Source organism: Ciconia boyciana, chromosome 3 (genome assembly GCF_034638445.1).
Source record: "Ciconia boyciana chromosome 3, ASM3463844v1, whole genome shotgun sequence".
NCBI lineage: Eukaryota > Metazoa > Chordata > Aves > Ciconiiformes > Ciconiidae > Ciconia > Ciconia boyciana.
Window position 1 is genome coordinate 46571193 of NC_132936.1, and position 19439 is coordinate 46590631.

Consider the following 19439-nt stretch of genomic DNA (forward strand, 5'->3'; position numbering starts at 1 on the left):
AAAATCTGAACTGAAAATAAAATTCAATGCATCATGGAAACTGTATTCCTCAATAGCTTTTCTTAAACTTAATTCTAGTTTTTTTTTCTCTCTCTCTCTCTCAAAAGACATCTTTCTAAGACATCTGAACTGTTATGCTACCTACTTTTAAAAAAATCCTCACTTTTACCAAGATCCAATAGTGTACTGAGGTTGGATCAATACATCATTATCCACACCAATGGAAGTAAAATTAGTGTGTTGCAAATTATGCCTTATTTTGCTAATAGATATGACTGCTTACTCTATGTAAAAGGACTTAATTGGGGGGGATGTTATTTATAACTGATTAACTAATTATTTATCTGTAACAGTGTTTTGATAAACATGCATGTATTCACCAGCCGTTAGCTTGCTTAATAAACGTATAGGTAAAATGTGATTCTTTGCACTGAAGCAGTCTACTTCTGCATCTAATTTATGAAAAAAATTACACTGGCAAAAATGCTGCATAGCTGAATTCTAATTTTAGTTAAATGGATTAATCTGTTCATGAAGACATGCTTTGCAAGTTGCCTGTACTAGTATTTTCTTTTCTTAGAAGATACAGCCATCAAAGAGATCTTACTTTGATGTTAAGCCTTTTATCTTTTTCACAATTGGTATCATACCAGACCTTCTAGGCACAGATCTCCAATCTTTTCCTGAATGAATGTTCTTCTGTAACAGTCACTGGCCTAGGGTGTGTAGTGTTGTGGTTTTTTGTTTTTTTTTTTTTTTTTAACTAGTATTATTTCACACTCTTATTGCTAACAGCAATAGTTCATTTCCTGAAAGAGGAGGTAATCAGTGACCTCTTTCACTTTATGGTGATATTAAAAACAAAAATTTAGTTACATTGCTGTCTAATCAATGTATTAGCTTTACAGGAATCACAATTCTCATAACACTAACAAAAATAACCAGCTTTAATGTTTACTACACACTTAATGCATGTGCCAAAATGTAAAGTTAACCTATGGTCAGTTTTCTAATGTGTACTGAGTGCCATTTTAAATGTATTCCATAAAAACATCTAAAATTCTGAGTCTTGTTCCTGTAATATCCCTGAACATCCAGAAAATTCTCTCTGAAAACTGGGTGAGGAATATAGTTCCAGAGCTCAACACTGTCACACAAGATCAGTTAGTCACACATATTCCTAATGGGGTTCAGTCTGTTTAAGTATAGCTTGTATTACAGTGACCCATATCTTACACACACAGCATATATTACTTGCTAGTCCAAGTAAAAAGGTTATTAAAAATCTATTACACATATCTAAAGAAAAAATAAGATGTCTTTTCTTTGTTCTTCCGCACCCCCCCAATAGACTAATCTCATCATGTCCATGGATTACATATTTTGACAAGTGTTTTACGTTAAAATCTTTTTCAAGTACTTTAAAAATTTGTTATACCGAAAAAAGCTGCCTTTTTTTTTTTAAAAGTACTTTCTACAGTTTAACACAAAATTCAGGTGCAAGAATTTTAAACAAAAAATGAACTAAAGAGCTTTATTGACATCACAGTACATTCAATAGTAATTTTAAGAACATTACAGCTGAAAGAGAATGGCCTGGTTTATATTCTTAATAAGCACTACCGTTCTTGAAAAAATGTAATACAAAGAAATCCTATTAGGTATTTAATTCTGAGCAGCATTTGGAAAAAATACACCTATTTACAGATAAAAAAAGGATTCTGGTTTCACCTACATAGCCACAATGTGCCTCTATAATGAGACAAGCCTTTTATAACTCATGGAATTTTTAAACGTCATAGCACTGGTGCCATAAATTCCTCAGCGTTTACGACGAAGAGGAGTTGTTGATCTGAAAAATAAAGGAAAAGGGGGAAAAAGTTAATTGGAAAAAATAAAAGACCCCCAAACCCACACACACTTTAGGCTTAGTAATTAATACTTTTAAAAGATTTTCCAAAGTTACTTTGCCTAAGACAAAAAATTTAATAAATGCCATACTTCATTAAAAAAGTTCATATGCCGTACACATGAAGACGAATATCAAAAAATAAAAAAAAGTCAGACAAAATACTTAAAAAGTATACTACCTTGATCGTGACTTAGACTTGTGTTTGCGGCTTGCCTTCTTACCAGACCTTTGAGATTTCTCCATGGAGCATGACCGAATATGCTTCGATTTCTTAGCCTTCTTTTCTTTACTGCTTCCTGGTGATTCAGAACTACTCCTTGCACTAGATTCGGAGCCTGACCGTTTTTTGCTATCTTTGGTAGAAATTTTTTTGCTTTCTTGTCTGGAATCCTGTCTTATTATTTTCACACATATTGAATCACTGCGAGAGAAAGTTCTTTCGCTGTCTCTTTTTCTCTTTAATCTACTGTCGTCATGATTGCCAGCCTTACTTTCTTTTTCCTCTTTTTTGGGCTTATCTTTTCTTTTTTCCTGATCTCTCTCCCTTTCTCTGTTCTTTTTTCTGTCTTTGTCTACACCTCCACCCTGCTCCTTCTTCCTTTCTTGATCTTTACCCTCACTTTTATGTTTGTGCCTACTTCCAGTAGGGCTTCTACGCTGGTCTTCAGTTTTACGTCTATCCCTGCTTCTGCTGCGGCTCGCACGGTTAGCTCGTCTGTCCCTTGAACGGCTACTACTTCTACGTCTATCCCAGCTTCTCTCTCTCGAAGGACTCCGATTTCTTCGCCTCTCCCCTCTTTCAGCACTGCGATTTCTACTAGATCTTCTCCTTTCCCTTATTTTCTCCCTGCTCCTACTCCTCTCTCTCCTATTTCTGTGGGAGTAACTCCGGCTTCTACTGCGCCTAACTTTATGTGAAGGCGTCCTACTGCGACTGTGTCTCTTCTTCCTTTTAGGAGAGGAAGAACGTGAAGAGCTGCGACTACTACCTGAGCTGGTGCTATAGGATGAACTAGATACAGTGCTGCTACTGCTACTGCTTCTGCTATTGCTGCTAGTGCTACCACTGCTAGAGCTTCTTGATCCACTCCTTCCTGTCCTCTCTTTACCCTCTTTTTTGAGTTCTATATCAGGTGCAATTGCATTTGGAGATCTTTTCTTTTCATGAACCATATCTGCTTCAAGTTCTTTTGCCTCCTGTGATGCTGAGTTACTATTTTGTTCTTTGTTGATAAATTCATTCATCTCTTTTGAAACTTTTTCACTTTGTAGCTTTTCTTCTGAAAAAAGTATACAAAAGAAAAATGCAATTAATTTGGAGTAATACATCAATAATTTCCATACTGTTACTTTTGGCAAAACCAAATTTCCAAGCACCTTTCATAATACTTATAATTAATACACTGTCTGCCACCATACCAACTACCTACCAAACAACTTGTTATTTTCTTTTTTCACAATTGTAGAAAAGTTGTTCTCCTGGTTTAAAAGAAATAGTGTACAACCCAGACACTTTTAAAAGTCCTTGATGTTATTTCATGTTTCAGTGGTTTTAAGACGAAGTTCTCAAACAAGTATCCTGGAGCACCAGAACTCCTGAATTCATCTACACATACATACTTTTTCCTCCTGCAACCTTTTGACACACCTGAGTCTCCCCTTCTCCTTCCTACAGCCCTCCTCTTATGGTACCTACACTTCCTGCCTTCACTCCAGCCCCGCTCATCTGGGTTTGAATAATCACTTGCTGGTCTGAAGAAGCTGTATTTCCCACACAGTGCATGGGTGGCCTCTCAACCTCCGAACAACACTGGCTGTACCTGTATGGTTTGTAGGCCTCGCTACCCAAAAAAGTCTTAGAGGAGTACCTTCCGCTATAGTGATGCATGTTTGTTTTTTGAAGAAAATATCGGGTTTATGGCATTTTCCAAGGATAACTTAGATTAGTCCTAAATGCCAACTAGTACAAGCAATTTACATTTTTCCTTGTTTTTAATAGGTTTTATAGCCAATGAATTCCAAGGGAGGGAGCAATAGCATAAAAAGGAGACTTTTAAATAATTCTTTGCTTAAGACTCAGCTCAAAAGTTAAGACCATGGCATTTAATACAGTCAGATGGTGAAGTTCTTGCAAAATAAAAAGTTAGTCAGTTGAGATTATATGTAAGCTTGGTAGTCAGCAAACACTATAAGCATGGTAAGATGACAACAGAAGAATTAAAAATACACTTCTTGAAAGTAATATATTGAGCATCAGGTCAAGATTTTCATATGGCAAAATGAAGAAATTCAGACCCTCAGAGCATTTTCCAGAGGTTTCCAACTTCAAAAAAGTTTAACTTATTTCTATTCAACCTAGGATCCTTTGCATCACTGGCCAAGTTTATCTCCCCTTCCCATTTTAAACTGAACCCGGAAAAAACAGCTGACGTAACATTTTTCACCAAAAAATGGCCTTCTGATGTGGGCCATTGGTTCCTGAATTAACTTAGGGAATAAAACTGCATCCAGAAACCCAGAGTGATCCAAATGGCAACTGATGGTCAAATCTAACCCAGAAAACAATTCCGTCTGGTCCCCGAGTGATTAGGTAATACAGGCAGAAGCCAGTGTATGTTAGAAGATGCTGTATTGTATATTAGAAATCTTCTGTCTTTCCTAAATGCCACTACAAATGAGACCCTGCCTTTAGTATTCTTCAGTATTTTGGATGTATAGAATCAGCTTCTTTACTCTAGATTTATATTTCCGTAAATAGCCCCACGGAGATGTCCCCAGGCTGACATCTGGCTTCCTGCACTAGGAAGACAGAGGTCATAGGCCACCACTCAGTCATTCTCCACACAGCTGTCTTTTTATGCATAAATCTTAAAACACTCAGAAAGACACAGGAATATTAAGGAAACCAGAAGTTTAGCTAGTTCAGCCTTTTATTAAGGGATCCATATGTCTTATTTCTAGGCCTTTAAAATAAAAAGGAGGAAATAATCCATCTTAAAATAAGAAAAAAGTATGCTATCGTAATAGCACTTTTTTTCTCCTGCAGCTTATGAACTTACATCATGACTTCTTACCATTGTATTCATCTGTTGATCTAGACTGCTCTTCAGCAGTGCAAGGTGACTGTGATACCCTTTTGACCTACATTATTGGTACAAAAGGACAAACCTTACCTTGTATGGAGAAGCAGAAGTAAATCACAGATTTTTTTATTTATTTTTTTTTAAATCAAGCCTGCCACCTTCTCAGAGGCTAAGTGTGAACTGACTGGGTTCAATAATCTTTCCCCGGTATTAGGTATAAAAATCCATTTATGAAGATGCAGCATATGGAAACAAACTTCAACTATGACTGAGAACAGTGAGTTCAAAGAAACTGCAGCCTCCCACTGCATGTTCTGAAAGGCGCACCGCTCAAGGTTATGTAACAGAAAAGCAAGTTTTTCAGATGACATGACATGTGCTTCATATGCTTAAGAGTATACAACTTTAAGAAATCAAGTTTATATAAACTGCAGTCTGGTGCAGAAAGGTGAAATTTATCCCCCAGTCGCAACTGAGATACTAATAATTTTTAAAATACACATTATACACACATGCATTTTTAGACAGCAATACTATTATTTATATAGTATAATATCTATAGCATATAGATATATATGCACCATGTCTGCTCTTTTAACACTGAAGTAGAATAGTTTATGGGAAACACTACATGGATTTTTTTTCCTTATTAGAAAGAAAAGAAGTAAACCCCATTTTGATCAAGTAGCTCAAACATCTTTTTGGTTAAAACTTTTTAATTGAAGAACATTATTTCCAAATTTGGCTTCATATTTTTTGGCTTAAAATGCGTTTTTTCTCCCACTAGTTTGCATATACTAAGTAGTAAACTCCATATAGAGCAGCATAGTAAGAAGACATTATATGATTTACCTTCTAGCTGTTTTTCTAGTAGTAGTTGCTGTTCTCTCTCTTTTCTCCAAAAGGCTTCCTGTTTTTGCCTGATTCTGTGTCGTAATTCCTCATCATCAGTATCAGATGATTCAGAGCCTCTGTCACTCCTCTCATCTTCACTGTCTCCTGATCCATAACCACCCAGTCCACCTGCGTGCATAAAGTCCAGTCTATCACGAGGAAAGATTAAGCTTTGTTCTTAATATTTCTGTGGGGCAAAGAGGAGAGTAACATTGCCCTTCCTTCACTTCCTCTTCTCTGAAGAAGTCACTTTATTCTGGTAAGTGCCAATGTTCTTTGACTGGTGGGATCAAGGACCCCATATCTGCATTGATGCTCACTGTCTGGTTCTACTCCTTCTGGAACAGCTTGTCTATTTTCAGCAAGCAACCACTGTGATCACGGTACTTTTTCCATTGTATGGAAGGGCAAAAAAGCTCCCTGCAGAGATTGTAACAGTGCCTGCCTCTGTATCAGCAACCGGACAGAAAATGCCTGGGACCTTTCCCAGAAGACATCTCTGAAATGACTTCAGCCGCCTCCATAGTCCAAGGCTACAGAAATTCTGAATGCCATAACAATTTTTCTATATTGATTTAGAAAACACTGCACTTTGACAGGTACGGAGATGGAACAAAAATGGACTTTCTTCTCCCCTAGAGATATTAATAACTACTGGACTGATAAGAAAGATAAAGTCAATTTAAACATCTGACATGGAGATATTTTACTTTCTTTCAGTCTGAGGTTCTTATGATCTTTATTGAGTTAGCTTTAAAACACGTGAATACTTGTGATGATAACATTCAATCTAATTCATTGGAATTCCACATAACGAATACATAACTGATCACTGACACTGCTGTAGTATGTTTCAGATGATAAAAAGCACGTTGGGAAAGATCTTTTGCTGTTGTGTCTCAAGCTGGAATTTCAATATCTTTTTCCTGTGTTGTTTCTGGTAATATATGATATGGGAGCCTCTGTGCTTATGTAGCTTTTCAATAAAATAATAATTCCAAAGATTATAATATTTTTATTTATAGACTTCCACATTACTCTATCAACTTCCCCTTCTTGTTTGGATGGATGAAAATAGGAGAAAAATATAAAACAGTATTCTCTGAAGACTGCAGCGTGCTTCTGAAACAATCATACTTTGAAAAGTAAATTTATCTAAAGTTTGTATGTATTTTAAAAGTTAGGGCAAGATTCTCATACACTAACTCACACTGACTAGTCCTTTACTCCAAAAACCATCCCACTTACATCAGTAGGATCACCTGTGGAACAAACAAAGGTGCTGATAATGATAAAGTTATCGGAAAGTGACCCATACTCCTGGGCAATTAAAATCTAGTTTCAAAACGCAATTTCTAGAAACGCAAGGCAAGAGTGAAACTCCCCCTTTAAGCCCTCTCAAAAATAAGGAACATACTTACCGAGTCCAGTGAGGGAAGCCAGTGCACTGGACTGTGCCAGCTGTTTTGCAGGAGCTTTGTATCACATCAACAACAGGAACAACATGTTAACACAAATAGCCACGATTTCATAGTCATGAGTCTATGGTATTGTTAAATCTACTACTATTGCTGTTCTTTGGAGGGAGAGAAGAAACATTAAAAACGCATCATCCATTTAAAACCAATTCTAGATTTTCTGACCACGAAGATTTAGAATTTAACTGCAAATTAATAGTGAACAGAAAAAAACAAATATATACTCATAAATCACTTCCCAAGTTACAGCATCTGCACATAATTTTCAAGTTTCAGTAGTTACATATTTAGATTAACTCAGTTATGTTAAAAAAATCTGTTATGTAAGTACAATACATGTTAATAGTGAAAGCAAATGAATTACTAATTGAGGACTCAAAGTTCGTCTCTTTTCACTTCTGAACAGCTAAGAACTTGAGGTAAAGATGATAGCATTAAGAAACAGCTACAACTCAAGAGCCACTGACACATAGGTACCATTTTAACTAAATAAATGAATTGTATGAAAGAAATGGAATAACTGAAGTAACTCACAATACACTGCACAGGACAACAGTACATGGTTACTGGATTTGAACTCTACCAAGTTGGATGCATTATACTGGAATTGTTCTTGGGGGATAACTATGGAGGTTAAATGTTCTAGAGACATGCAAATATAGAATATTCATAGAAGAAACTAAAAAAAAAAAAAAAAAGAAAAAAAAGAACTGGCATACCTTTAGTTGCTTTACGGTGAACATCTTTGGCCACATAATAAATTTCTTCATTTGTGACATCTAAGAGAATCTCTGTCAGCAGCATTTTTGTCAGCATCATCTGAAGAAAATTGTATATACAATTAAAGGCTAAAACCTCTTGAATAAGTGCTGCATTCAAATGATATCCATAGAGCTTCACTGCTTCTGACGGCTATGAAAATACTCTCCTGCACATTTAATGATTTCTTTCAACAGCCATGACTTAAAAACATTAAGTCTGAAACTGTTTAAATTTGACCTGATTCCAAAACTTTCAGAACAGTTTGTATTTTGACTGCGAACTGTATCCACGTCTTACACAGCTATCCAAGGCACTGATTCCTAATGTCAAAGACAATACAACAAATTCATATGTACATCAGAAATGTACTTAAACTGATCCCATTTATTCTTTTAAAAAGTAAAGAGCACATTTCTGTCTGGTATGCTGCCTCACTGACCCCAATCCTGCAAAAATCATCAGAGGTTACTTATATAGGATTTTATTATTACATATTCACTACAAAAATTGAAATGTTGGTAGCTAGTTCTCCAAGCTGCTCAGTCTGGACACGTGCTTTACAAAAATACATTCATCAAACTTTTTAGAATTCAGGGCCTTCATTAACAAGGTTTCAGTTGTACAATTAGCATACAACTATGATTTCAAAGAACAGAGTTTCTGCAGACGCAGTGAAATTGTAGCTGGTCTAGGACTTAGGTTTCTAGCACTTCCTTGCAAGAATACATTTCTTAAATTCCCTTTCACAGGAACTGAGGTTGAAGCATAGATTTCAGGAGAGTGCATTTAATCATTAAAAGTTTTCAGGAATGTGACAAGTTAAGCCAAACCACAGAATTAGTAATGATCGAGGTAAAGATTACGGTCATTACATTCTTTCACTATCGTACTAAATCTTAGTTATATAACCTATATCCTTGCCTATATGAGAAAGACAGCATTATACAGAGACATGCAAATATAACCCTGCTTTACTGTATGATATGTGCTATACCTCTATTGACAGTATCAGGCAGTGAAAAAGTGTTTTACTTCGCTATGCCCAAAAAATATGAGCAAACAGACAGAAATACTTAGTGAGAACTCCATTATTAATACCATTTGATACTCCTTTTCTTCTTCTGTCATTTCTGGTTCACTTTGCTCCTCTTGAGGAGCCGGGGATGGACTCCTGCTGATTTTCCCAACGCTTACAGCTTCTGTGTTTTCAGCTTCTTCATCTTCCTCATCACTGTCCTACAAGAACAGCATCATACATTTCAGGAAAAACTTAGATGTAAATCTCATTAGTTTCTATTTATGATAGTCAACTTGATTTACTTTGTACTGAAATGTGTATTACAGTTATCATAAAACTCTATTTCTTTTCTCCCCTCCTAATAAACATGCCGGTACCTCTCTACCCACACAACATAAGTAAATATATAGTTGTCAGTTCACTGCCATACTCAGAACTGCAAACAAACGAGGTAACTGCTAAAGTTAAGGCAACACAAGGCTTCCTAAATGGGCTCAATTTCGCAAATACAGGTATCTGAATTTGCTCAGCTAGTGATTTAGAATTCAAACCTTCAAAGACCATGTACGTTCCCAAAATACAGAAAAGAAAAAAGCCCGATTTCAATGTTGTTTCTTTACTACTACAGATCAAATAATATACTTTTACCTCTCAGACATTAACAACTTCAAAACACCAAGTAAATATCAACAAAGCAGCAGCTTAACTTTACTTTAAGCAACAGAAACAAAGAGATAACCAGGAATACACAGTCTCTCTTTTGAAGAGACCAAAAAGTTGATACCTTTCAGGAAATACAAACCTGAGCAAAAAGCAAACCCTTCTACTTACAAATTTACTCTTCTGAGGTAACCGTGGGCCATCCCCTTCTTCCGCCTCCTCACTTTCCTTTTTTTCTTTTTTAGACATCTGAGAACGTTGCTGCTCCATCCTCTCTTTTTCCAATTTTTTCTGTTTTTCTCGTTCCATCTTTTCCAGGCCCTCACGAATCCAGGCAGGCAGAGTTCTACGCTTCACAGCATCTACATAAGCAAGGTTTACAGTTTTGTAAGACAGAAAAAAACCTTCCCCCCCAAAAAGAAAAAAAACCCCAAGAACAAAGCAGCAAACCCTCCACCCCGATCCAAACAAGCCACACATCTGATTGTGGGGAAAAAACCATTTGCAATAGCTTTTTCGTTCCCTTCTTTTTTACTTTATGGAAAAAAAAAAAAATCTTCAAATTTTGCAATTCTTTTCAAAACACAGCTTTTATGTTTTTTCATTAAGGAGTGGTTAACATGTACCAATCTGTGGAGGCTCCTGCTTCACAGGCATCGCAATAGGTGAACGCTGTCGGTCTCTGAATGAGGGTCTTTCCCTTCGATTTTGAGGAGGTGCAGGAGGTGCTGGTGGACCTGGCGGCCCTGGTGGTCCTGGCTGCCAGTAAGGTGGATGAAATCCACCTTGAGGTGGACCAAAAGCAGCCCCATGCTGAAAGAGTAATGCAGTTTATTTTTCTTCACATGTAACACTAAATACAGCATGTGCGCAAGTCGGTCTACAGAAATCCATGCAAGTAGGAATCCACGATTTCTAGGCTACTGAGATATCTCAATCTCTTTTTCTGTAGTCCCCAAGAAACAAGTTTTCCTTAAATATTTAATGAGTAAACTTAGATTTAAGCAGGGATACTAATGAAGCTGAAAGGGCTTCAACCAATCTCCTTTCATATTGTGCTAAACATTAAGCCCTATAATCACCATCTATCTCCAGCAGTTCCTTGCCAGCTTATCATCAGAGCATGCAGTTAAATGAACAGTATACAAAATGAAGGTTTAGAAGTCTAGCTATGTTAGCAGTCTTTCCTTGTAACTACAACATGAGGACAAAAATGAAAAGTTCAAGCTTTTATTACAAAATAATTTTGCACTGTGCACTTTCCAGTAATCATTCACGGATGTTATTAGTATGGCTGATTAAAATATTAAATGCATAAATATGTGAATTTAGTACAGACCCTGGGTTCTGAGCAAGCTGTACACAATCCAAAAGTCACAAGTCTTGAGGCATACATGAGGGGTTTTTTGTTTTAATATTTGCTGCCCAGAAATGCCTAATGAAACTATTTAAGAGGAGAGTGTTTAGGAAGAAAGTTATAGCATCAAATATATTTTTATTCTATTGACTATCTATTTAAGTCACTAGTGGTAGAAGCACTCTTCCACTACAACTTCAGGCCAAGCATCCCTCTGTTATTCACTGCAAAACAAGTTTTCTGTAGTACTTGGAGAAATTAATTTTAAGAGTTGGTCCCACAATAGTAAACAAAGGAAATTACAATAAACTAGTGTATTTGAAAATACTGGTTCACTTCCTAACAATATTGCTGAACAAGATAATTTAATAATAGAGAAAAGTAGGCCAGAAGACAGAAACACATTTCTGCCCATCTTCCCTTGGGTTTGTTTATGAACAGGAGGTAGGTGTTTTAACAGGTACAGTTTGTCTTTTATATCAAGAGTTTTGAAAGAAAAGTACTGAAAATAGGGGAAAGATCCAAAACTTCTTTGTGTTTAAAGATTTGTGCAATGCCCCCTGCTATTATTAGTGCTAAAACCACCTACAGATTTATTATGCTATGCAACTTATATGCCAGAATGAAGAAAAAATTGGATGTGGATTTTTTAGAAATACCATTGTTTATTCAAAGAATCACAGTAGATAGATACGGAAAAGATCAATGGATCATCCAGTCTATCTCCCTGCAAATACAGGACTGTTCCCTATGGTACATTATCTAGTGTATTTAAGTATATATTTCTGAACTTTTTTCCTCCTCCTCTTTTTTTTTTTTTTTTTAAACACAAAACTACATAATGTTAAGTTATATACTGGAACACAGTGATTCATTTTAATATTGCAGACAACAGCCATTTCTCATTACTAGTATAGAAAAAAAAAAACCACCTTTGGCCTCAGAACAGAACTGAAAACTCTAAAGTCTCTTCTGTAAAGTATTTGGTAAAAATGTATCTTAGCAGATAACAGATTCTGTAGATGTTTGCAGAACTGAAGAATGAAAGTCGCCGCTAGATGATATTAGAGGAACACATCCACGGAAGGGACTCTGCGCGTCTACAATATTAAAGCAACAAATATGTTTCACCTGATAGTCAAACTGGTTCACTGGCCCCATTGCAAAGTTATCGGGAGGTCCCCCAAAGTTGTGATTGTTCTGGTTAAATACATGTCTGTTGTCAGGAGCAAATTCCCCACTGTCCTGACTGTTGCTGTCTTCAGATGGAGGAACAATTTCCATTTGACCTGGGGTTGGAGTCATCCACTGCTGATCTGGAGGTGGGTGAGGGGGTTGGTGAGGCATTCCCCATTCTGTTTAGGATTTAGAATACAATTCAATACCAAGTTAGTATGATTTATATGAGTCACCAATCACTCAGTGTTCTTGTATTTATCACAAGGTTCCTCAAAGCAATGCAGATGATAAAAGTTATGAAGAATCATCAATCTACAGACTGTATTATACCGTCTCAATAAGTTCATCAACTAAATGAAGGAAACAGAAATAGGTGTAGCTGAACTAAAACATGGCGGGGGGGGGGGGGGGGGGGCAGAACTGGATGGACACAGAGACGCTGTAAATTTTTATAAATTTCCAGTGATACTGAATCCACCATAGCACTTCGAAATTGTGTAAACTGTTAAAGAACTGTTCCTACCTCTCTATTTCGAAGTTGTTTCAGCTTTCAAAGTAATGAGCTATTTTATTCCTTTGCATAATAGACTTAAAAGACCTATTATGGAAAGCAAATGGTTTTGTGAGCAGCAGAACCACTGAAACGCGCTTTCCAAAGCGTTGTGTCTTGATAATGGATGATTCCCTGGATTCGCCAATATCTAGCAGAGGTCCCAGCATCAGCTACAGTCATAAGCTCTCAAACATAAGTTACAATTGGCTAACAGAGTGAAAAGGGCTTAAGGAATGAATTAATAGCTCATGTGGCCATAAGCTTTGTCTTCTTAGGAAGTCAGTCTAAAAATTATGTCCGCTATACAGATTTACAGATAGCGACAGAGCTACCTTGTAACTTTCACCAGTAACAGAATTAATATCTAGCCTCTTAGGTTAACTCCTACCTTCCATCCAGTCCTTTAATAATTCTTTCCATTTGTCTAATTTTTACTGTCCTTCTCATCTGCATCATAACTGGATCCTTTACTGTAGCAACTAAAAAGGGTTAACATAGTTTTTCTACTTGGTTGTTCTTTTTTTGTTGTTTGTTCAAGGATTATATCACTCCTTTCACTCTCACTGTCACCCTGGTAGGTCATGTTTAGCTGATGTAATCAAATCTCTTTCCAGAGTCAATACTCCTAAAGTATTCTAAGGGACAGAATCCTTTATCCTTTAAGTACAGCTTACAAGAGTTACTGTTCATAAATGTATGTGTTAACATTTGACACTATTTAAACGCCCAGTTTACTTCAAGTCAACTGACTTGAAAGCTTGCAAGTCGCATACAACAGATGCTGTTTTCACTTGTGGAACATGAATCCCTTCAAAATTAATTGTCTGCTAGTTATGCAGTTGGTTTTTAGATTGCCATTCTGCTTTTTTATTAGTAGCACATAAAGGACTTTTGGATCCAAAAAGAAACTTGGAAGGATATGGAGAAAGATGACGCTTTGTAGAAACAGAGTAAATAGATGAAGAGAACTTTGGCTAGCCATGCATGCTATGATATAGTTTGTCTGCTGTGACTACTTTTACACATTAAGAATGACATTGCCTAAACTAAGGGAAGCCGAGTCGTATCTGCATCAGCACAATCTTTATCAGTGTCCCAAAAAACTGGGAAAACAACGTATTCTTTGAATGATCTACCCAATGATAACAAAATGCATTGGCACATTGTTTCCCGTTAACAAAAGGTGTCACATTATTCTCACTCCTAGATCTAAGATGTTTTCCTGTTCTGCTTTTTCTGGGTGAGCTTGGGCGTCACACATTCATAATTATCAGTGAAATGTCTTCCTCACTTTTACCATTCTGTGACTATTTGCAAAAACTACCACTGAAGATATTATTCTCTTTCACCTCACAGATGAAAAAGCATAGGAGGAAGAACTCACCACCACAGGATCATATGAAAAACAAAGTTGTCCAATAATGACACAATATTTCTGTGAAAACCTCTACTTACTATAGAGAAATACAGCTAGAATACACTCTATGTACTGCCACATAGTAAAGTTAGAATTCTTACGTGTGGCTACAATAACTTATAGCCCAGGGCAGGTAGGTGAAACTTAAGTGAAGCCTGATGGCTACCTCCCTTTTGTTATGCACATGTAAGAACTGCCAATGAAATTTTAAGCCTACTTTTATTAAACATTGCACTTAAACAAATTTGAATAGTCACAGTGAAAACTGGAGGTGTTATTCTCTCAATCATTAACAGAATTGAGCAAGAAGTGTGGTTTTCACCAAGACAACAGAAGGCATGCATGCAAGCTTACTAACTACCTTGCTCACACATTTCAAATTGCATTATAGTGTGGTGACATAACAAACCTTTCAGAAAACAACTTCAGAAAAATTCTTAGCCAGAAATACCCAATCTCTACCCCATGCTTATTGCCAGTGTTATTTTATGATGTTTTAGAAAGAAAATGAATTTTTGGCCAAAACTGAAATTTTGAGGAAGTTATAAAGAACTGAAAATAATCAATCCTAACAGAAGTGTTCAACCAACTTTAACTTACAATAACCGAAAAATTACGCAGATGACAATCAGATACCTAAGTCAAAAAGGGGAAATACTAAGTCCATGAAACATGTAATAAAAACATATTTTACACACAGAATTTTGCTCATCTCCTTTTTCAAGATTTTAAGACACTTAAAGCCAGCATCTGCCAGGTATATTGTGAATTCATTCTACATGTCAAGATCATGCCAGAAGCAGGTATTACACTACAGGAGAGGGCAACAGATGCCCTTTAATTCTGAGGCGTCCTGTTGCTTTCAGTGCTGCTGTTCCTAGTGCAGTGGGATAAGCAACAAAACACATAAGATGTAAGAATAAGATCCAGGGAAATAAATATATAACTGCAATTCACACTTTATCTTTCTACAACTTTCAGGGACAGAACAAATCTTTTGCATATGTATATTATAAAACCGATTTATTTATTCTATATAGAGATTACTGAGTTGTGTTATCAGACCTTTGTGTCTGTGCTGTTACCCATTTTGTGGAACACCTGACTGGAAAGTAGCAGCTGTGATACTCAGTTGATGCTACTGGTAGTTTTGAATCTTGAAACCTGAGAGACAGGGCATATTCACACCAAAAAATGTCTGACAAAAATAAAATGTCATTACATGAAAAAAAGGAATGAATGAGAAGGAAGACAAACCTGGCTGCCACATTCTGTTGAAGTTGGGATCCCCCTGAAAATTACTATGGTTGTTTGGACCAGACTCTATTCCTGATATATCCTGTCCGTTTGGCATCATTCCTTGTTGTTCCACTACACTCTGTTGCCCTGAGGCTTCTCGCTGAGCAATCCATGCTTGAGCTAATGCAGCCCAGTCAATCTGGCCTAAAATAAACAGAGGAAATTTAAAAGGTTAGTATTCGCATGTCTGAAGTTTAACACTGTTTCTCAATTACATGTCTCATTGCTCAAGAGAAATGGGCAACGTTTACCTTCAGCAAGTACCATAAGCATCATTAAAACTTATTCACAGTGTACAGTAAAACAAACTGAAAGCAAATGTCAAAGTATACATACTTGCTGAAGTAGTTTCTCTGCATGTGTTCAAAATGCCATAAGGCAGTTTAGGTTCACATTAGCACTGAATGGGTGATAGTAATACACTTTTTTTCATAAGTGAACTAATTTTGATATCAGAAATAAATATATATAGCCCTAAATTCTAAATTCATGAAAATTAAATGTAAGAAAGATACACAGTTAGAAAACTACATTTTGCAATGTATTCACTTTGTATAACCCCTGATTTCTGGAATGCTATTTTATATTATAGTTATCTCCCCCATTTTTTTCTTTACTATTCCTAACAGTAAGTAAATAAATTGCACTCTCAGATGAGGACACTAGTATGTCTTCTGCTCATTATCAAGTCAGGAAATCTCTCTAGTGAAGTCACAGAAATTGAAGTGACAGAAAGCAATGTAAAACCAGTGTGCTTGATCACTCTGCCCGAGTATTAAATACACGCCTCCACTTTCTTTATCCATTTCTGTATTTCTCTTGATACTTTGTTGTGACCTCCCTCTCAATTTAAGGTATATTATGTTCTATTGTTTAAAATGGGGGGGTTTTTGGTAGGGAAAAAAAAAAATCCAAACAGGATCATGATCATCACTGCTGTAACCTAAAACAAATATCATACTAATCTTCCCATGAGAGTTTTTCTGTGTATACATCTGCATTAGTACTTCTGCCACACAGGCACTGAATAAAAAGCAGATTTTCTCAAATAAATTATTCAGCTTGGCTGACAGGGATACAGATTCTGTAAAAGTACATGAGGTCTCAATGTTGATCTGTATGACTGGTAAATGTTGATAATTTGTTCAGGATAACTCAGGTTGCTTCCCTGTTAGTTAATATTTAATATGCAAAATATGTCAAAACATTTGGAATCAATGTATGTTTTTTATTTTTTCTAGTTGTTCAGAAAAGCATCATAAATGTATTATCTTGAAAGCAGCTACAAAAAACCAACTATCAATCATGCTCTGTAACAAAGATTCAAAAATTCAAATGACAACAGATTAAAAATAAATCAATCGACAAAGCTTTCTATATACTTACTTGGATCTTGCTGGTGCTGAAATGACTGCATCCACTGCTGTTGGTTCAAAGGCCATTGCTGCCAAGGTTGTCCACCTTGATCCCACATCTTTTAAGTCTTTATATAGTCTATATTTCAACTAAAAATAATAGTTGTATGTTTAAATAGATGCCCACGAAATATCACATAACTGAAACTTACATAACTGCAGATATAGTTAAGCCTTGCAAAGCAAGCTGAAGCAATGCTGGCTTAATATTTTAAGATGGAGGAAATGGTTCATCCTTTAGAGTAATATCTGAAAATATTACTGTAAGATTTCAGAAGCCTAGTATGCTTTCTCTGTATTTTCGCAAAGAAATTAACTACAAAATGACGTTCAAGGAGAGATAAGCCAAGTTTGTAAGACAAGAACTCATCTGACAATAAATGCAATTTAAACTAAGTCAAAATATACATGACATTACTTAAATGATATCGTTGCCTGTTTCTTAGGGAAAAGATGCGTAGTTTTCTACACAAGTGTCATGCAAGGCTGTTAAGCAAGACAAAGGAAAGTCACCGAATGGTAAAACACATTGTTAACGATTGCACTGGAGAACTGTACAGGTACAAGACGGTGTCCACATGCATTTTATGCATTGTACAGGCTCATTATAATCTCTAAATAATATATGCCTTCAAATCTGATAAAGAAAAAAAAAATCACTGCATAAGTGCACATTTACCACATGGTCCCTTAAAATCACGAGAAACACTTTTTGGTGCCGTGTTGTACATGCTCACTGAGCAGGCAGCAGCAGCCCTAAGACCTGATGGCATGGGAGCTCCACAACCTGCGTTAAGTGAAGCTCCAGGACCAGCTTTGCAAGAATTTGGTGAGGCACAGCAGTCTACCAGGTAGGTATGTCTATAATGGCATACCAGTTCCTTCCAGTCATTTGTACCTCCTGTGTACACCTAACCTGCTACATGTGGAGGACCAGAGAGCAGCCACCGACACTGCTCCAAACAGCTCTTCTGAAGACAAAGCCTGGGCACAGTTTTGGGAACACTTCAGTCCAGGAACTGTTCCCAATGCCAGTACGGGTAAGACTGCACCAAGCGCGACTCCTTCTGCCCTTCCCAGTCTGTTAACAACTTCTCAACAGGCTTTCCACTCTCAATGAATATATCCTCACGCCATTCAACACACAATCCTTGATTTCATCCTAGAGAAGCATCATCCATGTAGGCCATTTCAAATGCTCCAAACTTAAAAGAACCAGAGAAAAATTAATTCCCTGAGGTCACAGGAGCAGCACACAAGACCTAGTCGACGCTCGCAGCCAAGTGCAATACAGAATAGATGAATAGAGCCTGCCTGCTTCAGAGGAAACTAGCTCAAAGCAGCCAGTCCCACTCGGGTGGCCAGCCAGGAACATAACCCCAACCATTCTTACTGAGCAGGACGCACGCAGCCCCACAGACAGAGCCGGCTTTCGGCAGACACAAGAAGAGCAATTAGAGTGGGTCCTGCTTGCAAAGGGATCTCGTGCTTTGTGCTTACACATTCATATGAATAATGGCATGATTGCAAGGAAGAGAGCATCACGCTACAAAAATGCACAACAAAAAAAGCTGTACATAACATTGTGGGGTGTTGGGTCATGTAGAGATGAATGCAAGCTCACAGTTTACATACTTCTGTCAAATTTTATTTTTAATCTGAAAAACTGGAGATCACCTTTGTTTTGAGACTGCTTACATTCAAGACAGTACAAAAACTACACATGTATGGCTCAGAAAAATTCAGCTGCAAATGCATTTTTGGGGGCTTTAAACAAGACCAGATCAACTTTGGGAACAGGGGGGAGTATCGAACAAAACTTACTTTTCTACTTTCACAATCTTTTCTTGCCAAATTAAGTATTTGGTTTTTTTCCTTTTCCACAGTATCTTCATGATATTCAAACTTATAGTAGGTGAAGACAGTGTCCTCCTTTTGGTTTTTTGGGGGGGTTTTTGTTGTTGGTTTGTTTTTTTTTTTTTAAACATTTTTATCTTTACCTAGGAAGTCAACTTTCTTACACCAGTTGAGAGTAAAAAAGTGGCTAATGCACACTTAATCCAACACTTAAGCTGGCCCTGCCACTCCTAGCTCTCCAAGTACTCATATATACATATTTCGTACACAAAGTATGAAAAAGTAATTTCTCATACTATTTTTACCCTCAAGTAAGAAAAAAGTAACTGTTTCTTCCTCCCCTCAATTCACCTTTCCATCCAGAATCCAAATGCTTTCAATTATCAAAATAAACTTTTTTACATCTTAAATCAAAGTTTCAACAATTGTGGTTCAAGATAACCACAAGCCTTCAAAGCACTGCACAGCCTCACAGTGCCGCTCCCTTGTTTCCAGCTGTTAAATCACATTAGTGATAATAAAAATGTATTTCAGTAATTCTGGTATCACTTTTTT

The 19439-nt window shown here is 36.7% G+C and overlaps 1 protein-coding gene across 3 annotated transcripts in view; it reads right to left on the reverse strand.

Annotated features, from left to right (window-relative positions):
- Positions 1-354: 354 nt before the first annotated feature.
- PNISR (PNN interacting serine and arginine rich protein) overlaps positions 355-19439 on the reverse strand; it is a 29706-nt gene continuing 10621 nt past the window's right edge. For 2 of the 3 annotated variants that reach the window (XM_072855547.1, XM_072855546.1), the window contains exons 2-12: positions 16999-17117; positions 15571-15756; positions 12296-12519; positions 10434-10620; positions 9979-10169; positions 9228-9365; positions 8087-8186; positions 7311-7364; positions 5848-6018; positions 2091-3192; positions 355-1852 (exon numbers count right to left, since the gene is read on the reverse strand). In XM_072855547.1, coding sequence (XP_072711648.1) covers positions 1822-1852; positions 2091-3192; positions 5848-6018; positions 7311-7364; positions 8087-8186; positions 9228-9365; positions 9979-10169; positions 10434-10620; positions 12296-12519; positions 15571-15756; positions 16999-17086 — 2472 coding nt within the window. In that variant the 5' untranslated portion in view covers positions 17087-17117 and the 3' untranslated portion in view covers positions 355-1821. The remainder of the gene's footprint in view (positions 1853-2090; positions 3193-5847; positions 6019-7310; positions 7365-8086; positions 8187-9227; positions 9366-9978; positions 10170-10433; positions 10621-12295; positions 12520-15570; positions 15757-16998; positions 17118-19439) is intronic. The other variant, XM_072855548.1, reaches the window with a different exon arrangement.